The 12821-nt window shown below is 38.9% G+C and overlaps 1 protein-coding gene across 2 annotated transcripts in view; it reads left to right on the plus strand.

The window, feature by feature from the left end:
- ABCB1 (ATP binding cassette subfamily B member 1) overlaps positions 1 to 12821 on the plus strand; it is an 82416-nt gene that overhangs the window by 9406 nt on the left and 60189 nt on the right. For both annotated transcript variants that reach the window (XM_045004931.1, XM_045004932.1), the window contains exons 5-9: positions 2133 to 2181; positions 9595 to 9786; positions 10762 to 10933; positions 12035 to 12159; positions 12467 to 12638. In XM_045004931.1, coding sequence (XP_044860866.1) covers positions 2133 to 2181; positions 9595 to 9786; positions 10762 to 10933; positions 12035 to 12159; positions 12467 to 12638 — 710 coding nt within the window. The remainder of the gene's footprint in view (positions 1 to 2132; positions 2182 to 9594; positions 9787 to 10761; positions 10934 to 12034; positions 12160 to 12466; positions 12639 to 12821) is intronic.

The following is a 12821-nucleotide window of genomic DNA, read 5'->3' on the forward strand; positions in this document are numbered from 1 at the left end:
GCCCCCCATTGTGACAGAGAGGACATACTAAGCCAACACCAGGGAGCACTGGGGAGATTAGGCCCTGCCTGAAGTACTGCACAAAGGATCCAGACTGACAGTACCCTGCAGATCTCTGATTAGCCAAGCACACTATTTAACCTTAGAGTGTGGCCTAAGGCAATCACACAGATTTCTAGTCTGCTGTGACTCCTGACCAGACCTTGCTTTCTACCCTCCAGTCTCTAACCCAGCCCGACTCTGACTCTTGCCTCCTGATTCTAGCCTGGTACTATCTCTGATTTCCAACCCCAGCCTGACTCTTGCCTATTGACCTTGGCGCTGGTGCTTACAGTGATCCCCACTCACTGACTACTGTCTTGTGGCCACTGTTGATGTATGGAAACCAGCCAGCTAAGACTGCTTTGCCAGACTACCTATGCCCCAGACCCTTACATGGTTTCACTATTGCTGATGCAGAGAGATGTAAAATTATGTATCCTTGCACTACCTGCACCTTGGAGGATATTAATATTGAGCTGTTACTATTTCTGACTTCCCTCGGGATTTCTATTTAAAGGAGTATAAAACATTCGTTTATAACCCATCCACGGAGGATGCTGAGGGGATGAAGTGAATCAATTTGCTTTTTGGCAGACCTGGTCATGCCTTTCCTGAGCCAGTACCACTTTTATTTTTTAACCTGTGCTGGCCTGCTAGAGCTTCCCCGGTACAACAGTGACAATAGTGACTTTGTGCAGTTGTAATTTCATTTCCTGATAGGCTTTACGCTGCTGAGGCCATGCAGTTTAAAAATTACATGAGAAAGTATATGAAGGAGACATATGATATCTGCTCACTAACTTTGTTCCTTTCCTCTTCTAGCATCTTGTTTGAAGTTGTACAGTAGCAGACTTCTTCAGTCACACTCAAAACACCCATGTTGAAGCCTATATTACACTTTGTGTTCTTGAGTACTTAATGAATTCGTGCATTCATTGGCGATTATTTTCCAAAACATGCTCCTTTGCTTTCCTCACAAGCATCATCCCACATGCTATACCCAGAATGAAAGGAAATGTTTCATGATACCGGGGAAAAGATTAAAAGATTTACAATTCTTGTGTATATGTCAGAGCTTCAAACCATTATATCTCTTTCTCAGTAGATGCTTTCCACTTTTTAATTAGTTATTGGTGAAAACAAGTCTTGTAACAGTCTTTTTTTATTTGGAATCTTGTGCTGTAAAGTACGCATGCACAATTCATGATGTTTAAGATCTAAATTTAACAAAGTAAGCACATTGGCAATGCTTATTTCATAATTATAATAATAAATAAGGTTGCAGTAGAACTAATTTCAATCATAATTGTAATTTTTTTTGCTTTTCATTGCACTAAGCATCTCAACATGCTTTACATATGTTAATCAATAAAGGCTTATACAACACTTACCAGTAGGAGTTAGAAATAATATTATCCCCCTATTGGAAATGGGGAAAGTGAGGTAAAGTCATGTTAAGCTAAGGTCACCAAGCAAATCAGTGATGAAGCCAAGAGAATGGTTCAGATCACTTGCTTCTCACCAGTGTGCTTTAGCAACTACACTTCTTTCATATCCTTAATTAACAATAATTAGTTGAATAAAAACGTAGTCACCTAACAAATCAGACAATAGCTTTAACTACCATCACTATGCTCTCACATAGACTGAAGGTTCTACACTCATAAATCCAATGGCAACATATGGACCTATATTTGTAAAGTGATTAAAGGTACTTCTTGAGCTATATAAATACAATGTATTGATAATACTAATAAAGTCAGTGTACATTCTAGAATGAATATAATAGGCAAAATTCTGATATCAGCTAGACTTGTGTAACTCTGGAGTAAGTGACAGCAGAATTTAGCTTTATATTGTAATTGCCACTGTTGCATTATAGGTACAAGCCTGCACTTTTGGCCTGAAAACATAATCGTACAACTTGTTGTATATCCTGAATTCCCATTGATGTCAACGGAGGCCTAGGGTACTTTGCACTTCTCAGGATTTGTTCAGCACCTTGAAGGATTAGGAGTTTATACATTAAAGTTATTAAAGCATGCTTTAGTATATGTTTTTAACAACAAATTCTTATGTTTTTCTTTAAGGAAATAGTTCTTTAAATCCTTATCAGAAACTTGAAGAACAAATGACCAGGTAATTAGTAATTGTTAATTATCTTCAGGATTGCCTTTCTTTTAGGCAGTGGTAGAGGTCTCTGGTCAAACCATTATTTCCCTAAAGGTAATTTTATATTTAAACCTATGGAACAAACAGTTAGCTATTGAGTTAGATACATGTCAGTCAAAGTGTTACATACAGCTAGAGGGTTACACTCTTTGTTACTTGTGCTGTCCTATTATACTGGGCACACCCAGAGCTCCTTGCATTCCTCCATTCCCACTCCTCCCCTTTCCAGCACCCTCTCATCCCCTTCTACTTCAGGAACACCCTGCAAGTCCCCCCTTTCCCCTCCCCCGGATTGGGAGGATTAATGGAGCTAAAATGAGAGCTATTATAAACTGGAATGTGTTCATAGCTGCCATGCACGGGTTCCTTGATTTAGCTAGTTTATAGACAATGACATAGGTAGTTGAAGTTGCTAGCTCTGCTAACTTGATGCCAAGGTCTCTGTGCATGCCCTCTGATCCCTCACTGCCTCCCCAATTTCTCCCTTTTGGTTTTCATCAGAGGCAATAGGATTCTGCCCACTGATGCCTAGAACATTCCATTTGCAATTGATCAGATGCATCATTCAAAAGTTAATTGGGTTATATCCAAACATGCTAGCAGAGAAATGCTATCTAACTGAATGTAAGGCTTCACAAGTTCAGCCAATTAAACAGCAGCTTTCAAATAATTCTTCATCTTCTGGTGTAAAAAAAATTAAAATAATGGATGAAGGCCATAGTTTTTGACCTCCATGACTGTTCCTCCTTATTTATGTCCATAATAAGGTGGCAGAACTCTTTTTTCTCAGACCCTTTTATGCCTGTGGTAGACTCCTACATAAAGCTGCTGACTCATTGCAGCAAATGTAGCTTGTTAACTGTGGGCTACTAGGGAGGTAGGACAAAGGAGTTACTAGACAGAAACACTGGAGACAGTCAAACATAGAAAGGAAATTTAAGCATATGTTTTTTAATTATCAACAATGCTGAATTCCAGGAAGGGGTAGCGTTTGGATGTTAAATCAAGGTCAGAGTGCTCTGCTGAGGATGTTGTAGGGACTCAGCCCATTCCAATGACATTGTCCCAGTGAAAGAAATATTTTATATACACTTTCTATATATAAACTCATAAAATACCACATAAAAACCAAGATAAGATAAGGCTTGTCAAATGAGTATGCAAGTGTGTTACAGACATGCTAAGGGATAGCAAAGGTGGTGTCAATGCTAGAAGTATTTAATATAGTCAACACTGCAGAGTAGAAAACTTCTTTTCAATAGATAGCATCCATAATGTGTAGTGTTTACCTGCAATATCTAATTTAGATATTTATAGAGTACTAATCACTGTAGTACCTAGCTATTTATTGATACTATATGGGGCTAATTTGTCAGTAGAAAGGATTCCCTGAAACTATTATTTTTTACAGTGGTAACAGCCGACTAAGTGCTAACTCTCATGAATGAACTGAAAAATGTTCTCACTAGTTAACCATTATACTTCTCTTTGTTTCTTTAAAACCATCTTGGGTCCTGATCCAAAGCCCATTGAAGTCAACAGAAAGACATCTACTGACTTCAATGAAGTCTGTATAAAGCTTTAGCAAAGAAGCTATCACTGTACAAGCTATCACTGTAGCTCAGAGAACCAGAAAACATAGGTCAGGGCCAATCATAGTTCTAAAAACATAAGAACATAAGAACGCCCATACTGGGTCAGACCAAAGGTCCATCTAGCCCAGTATCTGATCTTCCAACAGTGGCCAATACCAGGTGCCCCAAAGGGAATGAACACAACAGTTAATCAGCAAGTGATCCATCCCCTGTTGCCCATTCCCAGCTTATGGCAAAGAGAGGCTAGGGACACACCAGCCCTACCCATCGTGGCTAATAGCCATAGATGGACTATCCTCCATGAATTTATCGAGTTCTTTTTTTAACCCTGTTGTAGTCTTGGCCTTCACAACATTATCTGGCAAAGAGTTCCACAGGCTGACTATGTGTTGTGTGAAGAAATACTTCCTTTTGTTTGTTTTTAAACTTGCTGCCTATTAATTTCATTTGGTGACCCCTAGTCCTTGTGTTATGAGAAGGAGTAAATAACACTTTCTTACCTACTTTCTCCACATCAGTCTCGATTTTATAGACCTCTATTATATCCCCCCTTAGTTGTCTCTTTTCCAAGCTGAAAAGTCCCAGTTTTACTAATCTCTCCTCATGTGGAAGCAGTTCCATGCTCCTAAACATTTTTGTTGCCCTTTTCTGTGCCTTTTCCAATTCCAATATATCTTCTTTGAGATGGGGCGACCACATCTGCACACAGTATTCAAGATGTGGGCGTAACATGGATTTATATAGAGGCAATATGGTATTTTCTGTCTTATTATCTATCCCTTTCTTAATGATTCCTAACATTCTGTTAGCTTTTTTGACTGCCACTGCACATTGAGTAGCTGTTTTCAGAGAACTATCTACAATGACTCCAAGATCTCTTTCTTGAGTGGTAACAGCTAATTTAGACTCCATCATTTTATATGTATAGTTGGGATTATGTTTTCCAATGTGCATTATTTTGCATTTATCAACATTGAATTTCATCTGCCATTTTGTTGCCCAGTCACCCAAAGTTCTCTGGGCAAGTAATTTTCCCCCTTCTTTTACTCTAGAAGATTATGAACCAAAAGAATCACCAGTGCATTTTTTGGTAATTATAATAAATCACATCCTGGGTTGAGTTGGGGAGATAGACTGTCATCAGGAAAGAAGTGCTGTTGGGCTTTTATAAGATAATGGCTTTTATAAGGCTGTCCCTAGTGGAGTAAGAAGTAGACCAGTTACTGAAAGTTTGGTTTATGTTATGTTTAATGTGGTTAAATAAAAGTTTAGCATGAAGTTGGACACATAGTTAGTTGTTGGGTTTGAAGAGATCTGAAGAGCCCTCTAAATAGTTAGGAAAAGAAGCCAGGATTGCCTGATATTTACAGACAAGTGTCCTGAGTGGAAGATTGGAGTGGTAAAAGGGCTATAGTAGTGACCCAGAGACAACAATGTTGAACAAGGTGAGTGCACAGGAAGGGACAGGTCATGACAATTTACAGTTAAGATAGGATAAAAATAAAGTAGAGATTGAAAATCCTATAGTTCAGGATTTATATAGGAAGTCGTATAGGAATCCTATACTTCATTTTAAAAAAACTACTAAATTATGGGTGGTAAGATTATATTTCCCTATGCACAGTTTATTCCATAATTGTCCATTATAAGGTTCTTGCACCTTCCTCAGAAGCATCAGGTACTGCCTGCTGTCAGAGATAGGATGTGGAAATAGGTGGACCACAGGTTTGAGTCAGTGTAGCAATTCCTATATTTCTATGATCTTTTATACCTTCTCTCTTTTCATCCATCTCATTTTCTTTTCTTTCTCCTCCCCCTGCCCTTTTTGGGTTCTCCTTCTTCTCTTTTTCCCCTTTCCATTTTCCCTTGCCCTTGTCTTTCCCTTTCAAAAACCACAATTTCTCTTTTCTCCCTCCTTTACAGGAGTCAACTTTTCCCCTGAAGATTGTGGTCCTACCTACTTTCATTGTCTTTCACAGGCCTCACCCATGTACTGTATAACCAGCATGCCTAGGCTTGCCCCTGAAACTAATTTATCATCAGAGATTATGATGTTAAATTCCAGTCCCTATTATACATTAAAAACAATTTACAAGAACAGAAATTAACATAGAAATTACATGGATGAATTTAGGAATTGGGTTCTAAAAATGCACACATTATGTTTCTTACTCAAATAATAGTTATACCTAAAATCCAGCTTTCATTTGTTTCATTTCAGAACATTTGTTGTTGAATAGTTAATTCACTGTGCAATGTGCAATTAACTTTCACCAATGATTCTACCAAAATAAATTTGATCAATAAGGAATTTCACACATAATTGAATTCACTTTGTTATGGCTTGTCATAAAACAAATCCTGTAATACTTGCTGTTAAATTTTAAAGATTCTTTCTATAGAGACAAGGTGAATGAGGTAATATCTTTTATTGGACCAACTTCTGTTGGTGAGAGCAATAAACTTTTGAGATTACAGAACCCTTCTTCAGGTCTTAATATCCTGCGACCAACCCAATTACAACAACACTGCATGCTGATTCATTATAATTTTACAGTGTTTGAGGTGATTTAGGGTCAACATTTAGCTAATCATTCAGCTTTAAGTTAGCCATTAACCGATTTTTATAGTTCAGTTTAGATATGATTAATTTTATAAATTATGAAATCTCAAAGTAAATTGAGTTGTGTCATGCAACAGTGGGAAAAAAATCATAGTCACTTTCTTCTAAAGTGGGACAAGGGACTTTATTAGAATATGGAAAACAGAATTATCACCCAAAGCTACTCTATCTCTTTTTGTACTTCACTGCCGAGCTTTTGCTTACAACTTTCCTAATCCCCGTCCTGTCTGGCTTCCAACCCAGGAAGGTGGAATTCCAGTCTCAGCTACTTGTGGGGTGTAGGATAGAGCTGCTTATGGGGCATTATAAGAAAAGCCAACCCACACAGCCAGTAGTTAACTCTGAGTAGGTTTAAGGCCTTTCTTCACATGCCAAGTCCTGCATTATCAGAATAATTTTTAAAGAGTTAAAAACCAGTTCAAGATAATGCAGGCTAACTGCAGTTTGGCCGGCCAATATGGATAGGGCTGTCACAGATTCTAGTGGACACCCCTTCTTGCCCACCAGTAGGACTGCTGTGAGGGGAATGCAGGCCTCTGTGCTCTGGATCCCTAGGGTCTCTCAACCTTCTAGAGCCTGATTGGAGTCCAGCCACTGCGCCAGTATTGGGGTCCCAAGGGACACGCTCAGACCTTCTGTCTGGCATCTGTTGCCAAGTATTGGAACCCACTGTCCAGCTGCCTAGCCCCTCGGGGAGCAGAGTGGACCCTTGGCCTTCAGAGTCCCCCGTACTAGAACATGCCCCTCTCTCAGAACTCCACCCCAAAGATGTGAAGATTTTGGTTTACATTTTAACTGCCTCCAAGGCACACAGTGGTTGTGAAGCAGTCCATACAACCCCCTCCCCCTCCCCCTTTGTACAGTCTAACATCTTTATATTTAATCATGTAAAGCACAGGCAAGTACAGTGCATAACAAACATTCAAACACAGTGTCCCTCACTCGGTAGTGCCAACCCCAAATGTTCAAAACTCATGAGTCAGGCTCACCCAAAATCATGAGACTGGCTTTAAAATCATGAGGTTATGTAAAAAATAATAGATTTGGTGTTCTTGTTATTTGCCTTCTGCTTTTTGAGCCTTGAGGGTGCACAGCACTGGGGTCACATTTTGACACTTTCTTCTGACCATCAGTTGGCAAAAGAAATGGGACAAATGCCCAGTTTTGCCAAAAAAGTGTGGTGCTACCCTTAGTGGTACGTGGAGGAATGTGGTGGGGGGAGGGGAGGCAAGTGATAATGCCAGCCCTGCACAGGAGGGAGGGCTCTGGAGAGAGGGTTGGGCTGGGCAGCCCCGCGTGGGCGGGTAGCAGGAGGTCTCGGGCTGGCCCCACATACGGGGGCTGAAGGGGGCCTCAGGCCAGCCCCGTGCAGGCAGGCGGCAGAGGAGGGTCCCGGGCTGATCCTATGCATCCAAGGAGAACAGGGGGGCCTCAGGCCAGTCCTGTGTGGTGTCCTATTTTCCCTTTGGGAAAATATGGTCACCCTATTCATGGGGAATTCATGTTCATGTAGGCTTTCCATGACACAGTGATTTCATGAAAGAATTTCATAAAATCATCCACAATTCAGAAGTGGTACAAACAGAACCCCCAATTTGTCACAGGGGGAAACAGTATTAAACTTGAATTCAGAAACCATTTCCCCTTGGGTAGCCACTGAAGGACAGATTTTTAAAGCTAGTTAGGCACTTAAAGATGCAGATTGGTGGTGCCTGTGGGGTTTTCAAATGCAACTGGTGGGGACATCACGTGACCGGTAGAGAAGATGTGGCCTGACTCTTGGTCTCCTCAACCCCCCATGCATGAATCCTCATCACTTAAGGGCTCCCAGGTATAAAAATCATACATTTCTGTCAAATTTACTAATCAGATGAGGCAGACACTTTTTATAATGTTGTTATGGATCCTGCTGGGAAAAATAGAAACTCTAAATGACCCAACCCTGAATCTCCAAAGAAAGGTAAGGCTGAGGAAACCCAGCAGTCTCTCACTCAGAACTTTGCAGCTATGAAGGACTTTATAACTACCAAATTTGATCTTTCATCTCAAGATACACATAAGCTCTTTACAGATGTTGGAGAAGTCAAAGCTCATTTGACCTAGTTAGATAACAAAATACAAAAAACTGCATTAGAACTGAAGAAGGTTAAAATGGAGAATGCTTCTTTAAGGCAAAGACTAACCAGTCTTGGGGAGAAACAAGAAACAGTACACATAATTTACATATCTATAGGTGTGGGAGGATCCAAATGGCTTTTATCTTTATTTTGTAATTATTCATCTTTATGTAAATGTACTAATCTGGAAATGAAATTTGGCATGTGCCTCACACAAAGAAAGTTTAGCTGTAATTTCCTATTGTTTTATGGCTATGGCACATGGAATAGTATTGAATAAAATTTAAAATTAAAATACATGTTATGACTATACATATGAGCTAGAGGAATTTGCTGAACTTTAAATTATCATAATAAAATGGAATTCCACATAAGGAATTTATTGGCATCTACCTGCAACAAAAGTTTATTTAATCTTTTTTTTTTTTGTCCTGTATGTGTGGAGGATCATTTTGATTGAACCGAATTAGCTCTGTAGAAGAGGGTTGGTTTTTTTTTTTTTTAACTTCAGGAATACATACTCATTTTAAAACTAAATTACTTCAAAGTTCTCTCACTGATGAGTAAATGAAATTGTGTATAACTAGTAAAGGATGATGACAGTCAAATATGAAATATAATTTCAATTACATTATCCTTGCTGCTTCATTAGATTCAGAATGGGATTTTCAAATTCCACCCTTTACCTTTCTTCATTATTAGCAGTATAGTACTTCCACAGTAAAGTATACTCCAACTAGGTTTTCTACCCATATGTCAGGGGTCTCTGAGCTATCCATTCTTAGATAAAAAAGTACAGGTTTTCAGGTAACTTGTGGAGGTCACATATTTAAGTGGACAGATATGAAATATGGTTCTAAAAGGACCTACTGAAAAATATTGCCAACACTGAAGAGAGGAAAAAAATTCAGATAGTGTCCAAAGAATATTCTATATTAGTTTACTTATGTATGTAAAGTACTGAAGTTAAAATCTATACCTAAAAGACTTGTTTGGGCTGAAAAAAATCCAATTTAAAGGATCTCTGCAATTTTGTTCCTTTCAGATATGCATATTATTATTCTGGAATAGGAGCTGGTGTTCTATTTGCAGCCTACATGCAAGTTGCATTTTGGACACTGGCAGCTGGCCGGCAAATTAAGAAAATCAGACAACATTTTTTCCACTCAATAATGCGACAGGAAATTGGGTGGTTTGATGTGAATGATGTTGGGGAACTCAACACTCGACTTATAGAGTAAGTATATTTTTAACTATCAGTTGCGATATTCCCTTCACAACAGTGTTTCTTTACCTTATTAAACAGATGTATGAGCTATATTAAAATGTCTTCAAAATCCTTATATGAAAATCTAGTGAATTTACTATCTACGTGTTGAAATGTACAACATGGAGAGCCCTGCAGACTGGACTCCTTTATTCTACCAAAGAACAGTGATGTCACAGCAGTGTCCATGCCAGCATTCTCATGCTGCCCAACTAAATCCTATCCTGAGGGATCATTACCAAGAAGGAAAAATATAGTTCAGTTTTCATGCACATTGAGGGCCTGAGCTAACAAGATGCTGAATAATTCTGGCAAAAGGTTAGGCAACCTCAACTCCCAATCACTTTCCTCTGCTCACATGAAAGGAACCGCCCTGTCTTTCCTGGGGCCCACTAGAGAACTTTCAAATGATTCCAATATATGCATGTAGGAGATGACACGGAATGGATAGATTGGGTCCAGCATGGGCAGTCTAGGGATGATCTTTAACTCTGTTGGAGGTCATTTGGAAAAGGTTACATTACATTTTCCATGGGGAATGTCTAGTTGTCCAAGGTTGAATTATTTTCTCCTCAGGAGAGCTGTCCTGGAGGCAGCTGTTGACAAAGATTGGAAAGAGGAATTGAGGGACCTTACAGCCAGTGTGCGCCTCCACACAGTTGTCCATGTGCCTCAAGTGAATCCTCCAAGATTTGCATGTAAAGTTTAAGAAAATCATTCTGAGTCTACAGGGTTTTCTTCCCTGGCCTCCTCCCATGTGTGTTTCTGTTGGATGAAACATTTGTGACCTATGTTAGGTGTGGATACAAAGTGTGTTGTATCTAAATTAATCTGCACTTAGAGCCTTTAGAAAATGTGACAGAATTGACAAAGTGTACAGCATCAATAAAAAAGCTTTTGTGTTTTCCACTTTCCTCAACACTTTGGATGTAATTTGTTTTTTAGTGATGTGTCCAAAATTAATGAAGGAATTGGTGACAAAATTGGAATGCTCTTTCAGGCAATAGCTACATTTCTCACAGGATTTATAGTTGGTTTCACAAGAGGATGGAAATTAACCCTTGTAATACTGGCAGTCAGTCCTGTCCTGGGACTCTCAGCTGCAATCTGGGCAAAGGTGGGTGAAAGCTGTGAATTTTCACTGAGATGTAAAATTACACTAAAGTGTCCTGTTTCAAGTGAATGAGCCTCTTAATTTCCTCACTAAGAGTCATAGTACATTTAATTCCTTAGGGCTGTTAAAAAAATCATAGCTTTAGACTTGTCTACACACAAGTTAAATTACAGAACTATACCTATACTGGCATAATTAAAGTGATACAATAGATAAAGTGTCCCTAGTGTGGACACAATTTTACTGATATAACAGTGGTTATATTGGTATAGCTTATTCCTGTATGGGAAAGGGAAGAAGCCATACCACTATAAGGCACCCTTACAACCATATAACTGTGTATACAGTAGGGGTTGTATCAGTGTAACTATACTGGTAAAAACTCACACACCTAACCAAAATGGTTATACAGATACAAAAACTTTTAGTCCAAATCTTAGTCTCAGAAATAGACTTTTTTCCCAGATTTGTTGTTGCTTTTTGCTGGGATTTTCAAAGGGGCCTAACGAAGTTAGGTCCCTAACTACCATTGAATTTCAGTGGGAGTTGAGTCCCTTGATCCCTTTGGCTCGTGAAAATCCCAATATTTGGATACATATGGAAAATAGAATCATATAGATGTAGGACTGGAAGGGAAATTGATAGGTCATCTAATCTAGTCCAGATGTTCCTAGCTGCTGTATGGCCCCTTACAGACTGTAGCCAACTGGCATAAACTAGAGCAGCCTACTGGCTGCTCTAACCTACCTGGGATCAGAATGGTGCAAATCTGCCCTGAGAATCAAACAGGGAGCCATAACCAGTTCACTATGAGCCACCCATACATACACTTATGCACTGAGTGAAAGCAGAAAATCTGGGTCTCAGTTTTTGATAGACGCTAACACTAAAATTTAATTCTTATATAATTGATGTATTCTTTATTTCTTATAATAAGTGGTTTGGCCCATTCTACAGTATTTAAGCAAAAGGCTTATTTTCTGATAAATGGCATTAAAATGCATTTTTTTAAAGAGGAAACTATGGTGAAAAGACAAAAATAATATGCTCAAGCTGATTCAATTTTTCTTCGAACAAATATTAAAATATTTTCCTTTTATACAGATACTCTCTGCATTCACTGACAAAGAACTAACTGCATATGCAAAAGCAGGAGCTGTTGCAGAGGAAGTTCTGGCAGCAATTCGGACGGTTATTGCTTTTGGAGGACAGAAAAAAGAAATCAAAAGGTCAGAAAAATGAAAATTCTTAAAGTATAGGCCTTTGCAGACAGGCTTGAATATCTATATCCTAACAACATCCCTTCTCTTTAATCGATCCTCTTTTTTCTTACAATTGGCGCTATTAGCTAGCAGGCCTAGTCACGGAAGCAGGAGTGGTCATTACATTAATTAATGTAAATTTTTGATATATCTGATTGTTGTTTGTTTGTTAAAATGGTGTCTGTACCTAGAAAATTATTGATAGGCACAGTGAAAAAAAGAAACATAATATGCTATCTTTTTTTAAATTCCCAACATGTGATTTTTCTTGCAGGTACCATAAAAATTTAGAAGATGCCAAAAATATTGGAATCAAGAAGGCTATTACAGCCAACATTTCTATGGGTATTGCTTTCTTATTGATATATGCATCATATGCATTGGCATTTTGGTATGGAGCCACTTTGGTGCTAGCTGATGATTATACTGTTGGAAAAGTCCTTACGGTGAGTGTACCTCAGTAGATCAACAATTTTAATTAAAAATACCAAACAGAATTTTGGGAACTTGTTTGGGTTTAAACCCAGGAGCTGCGGGCGGCCATGCCTGCAGATGCTCAATGTAAACAAACTGTCTCGCGGCCTGCCAGCGGATTACCCTGACGGGATGCAGGTTGCCCACCACTGGTT

The sequence above is a fragment of the Mauremys mutica genome, chromosome 2 (genome assembly GCF_020497125.1).
Source record: "Mauremys mutica isolate MM-2020 ecotype Southern chromosome 2, ASM2049712v1, whole genome shotgun sequence".
Classification (NCBI taxonomy): Eukaryota; Metazoa; Chordata; order Testudines; family Geoemydidae; genus Mauremys; species Mauremys mutica.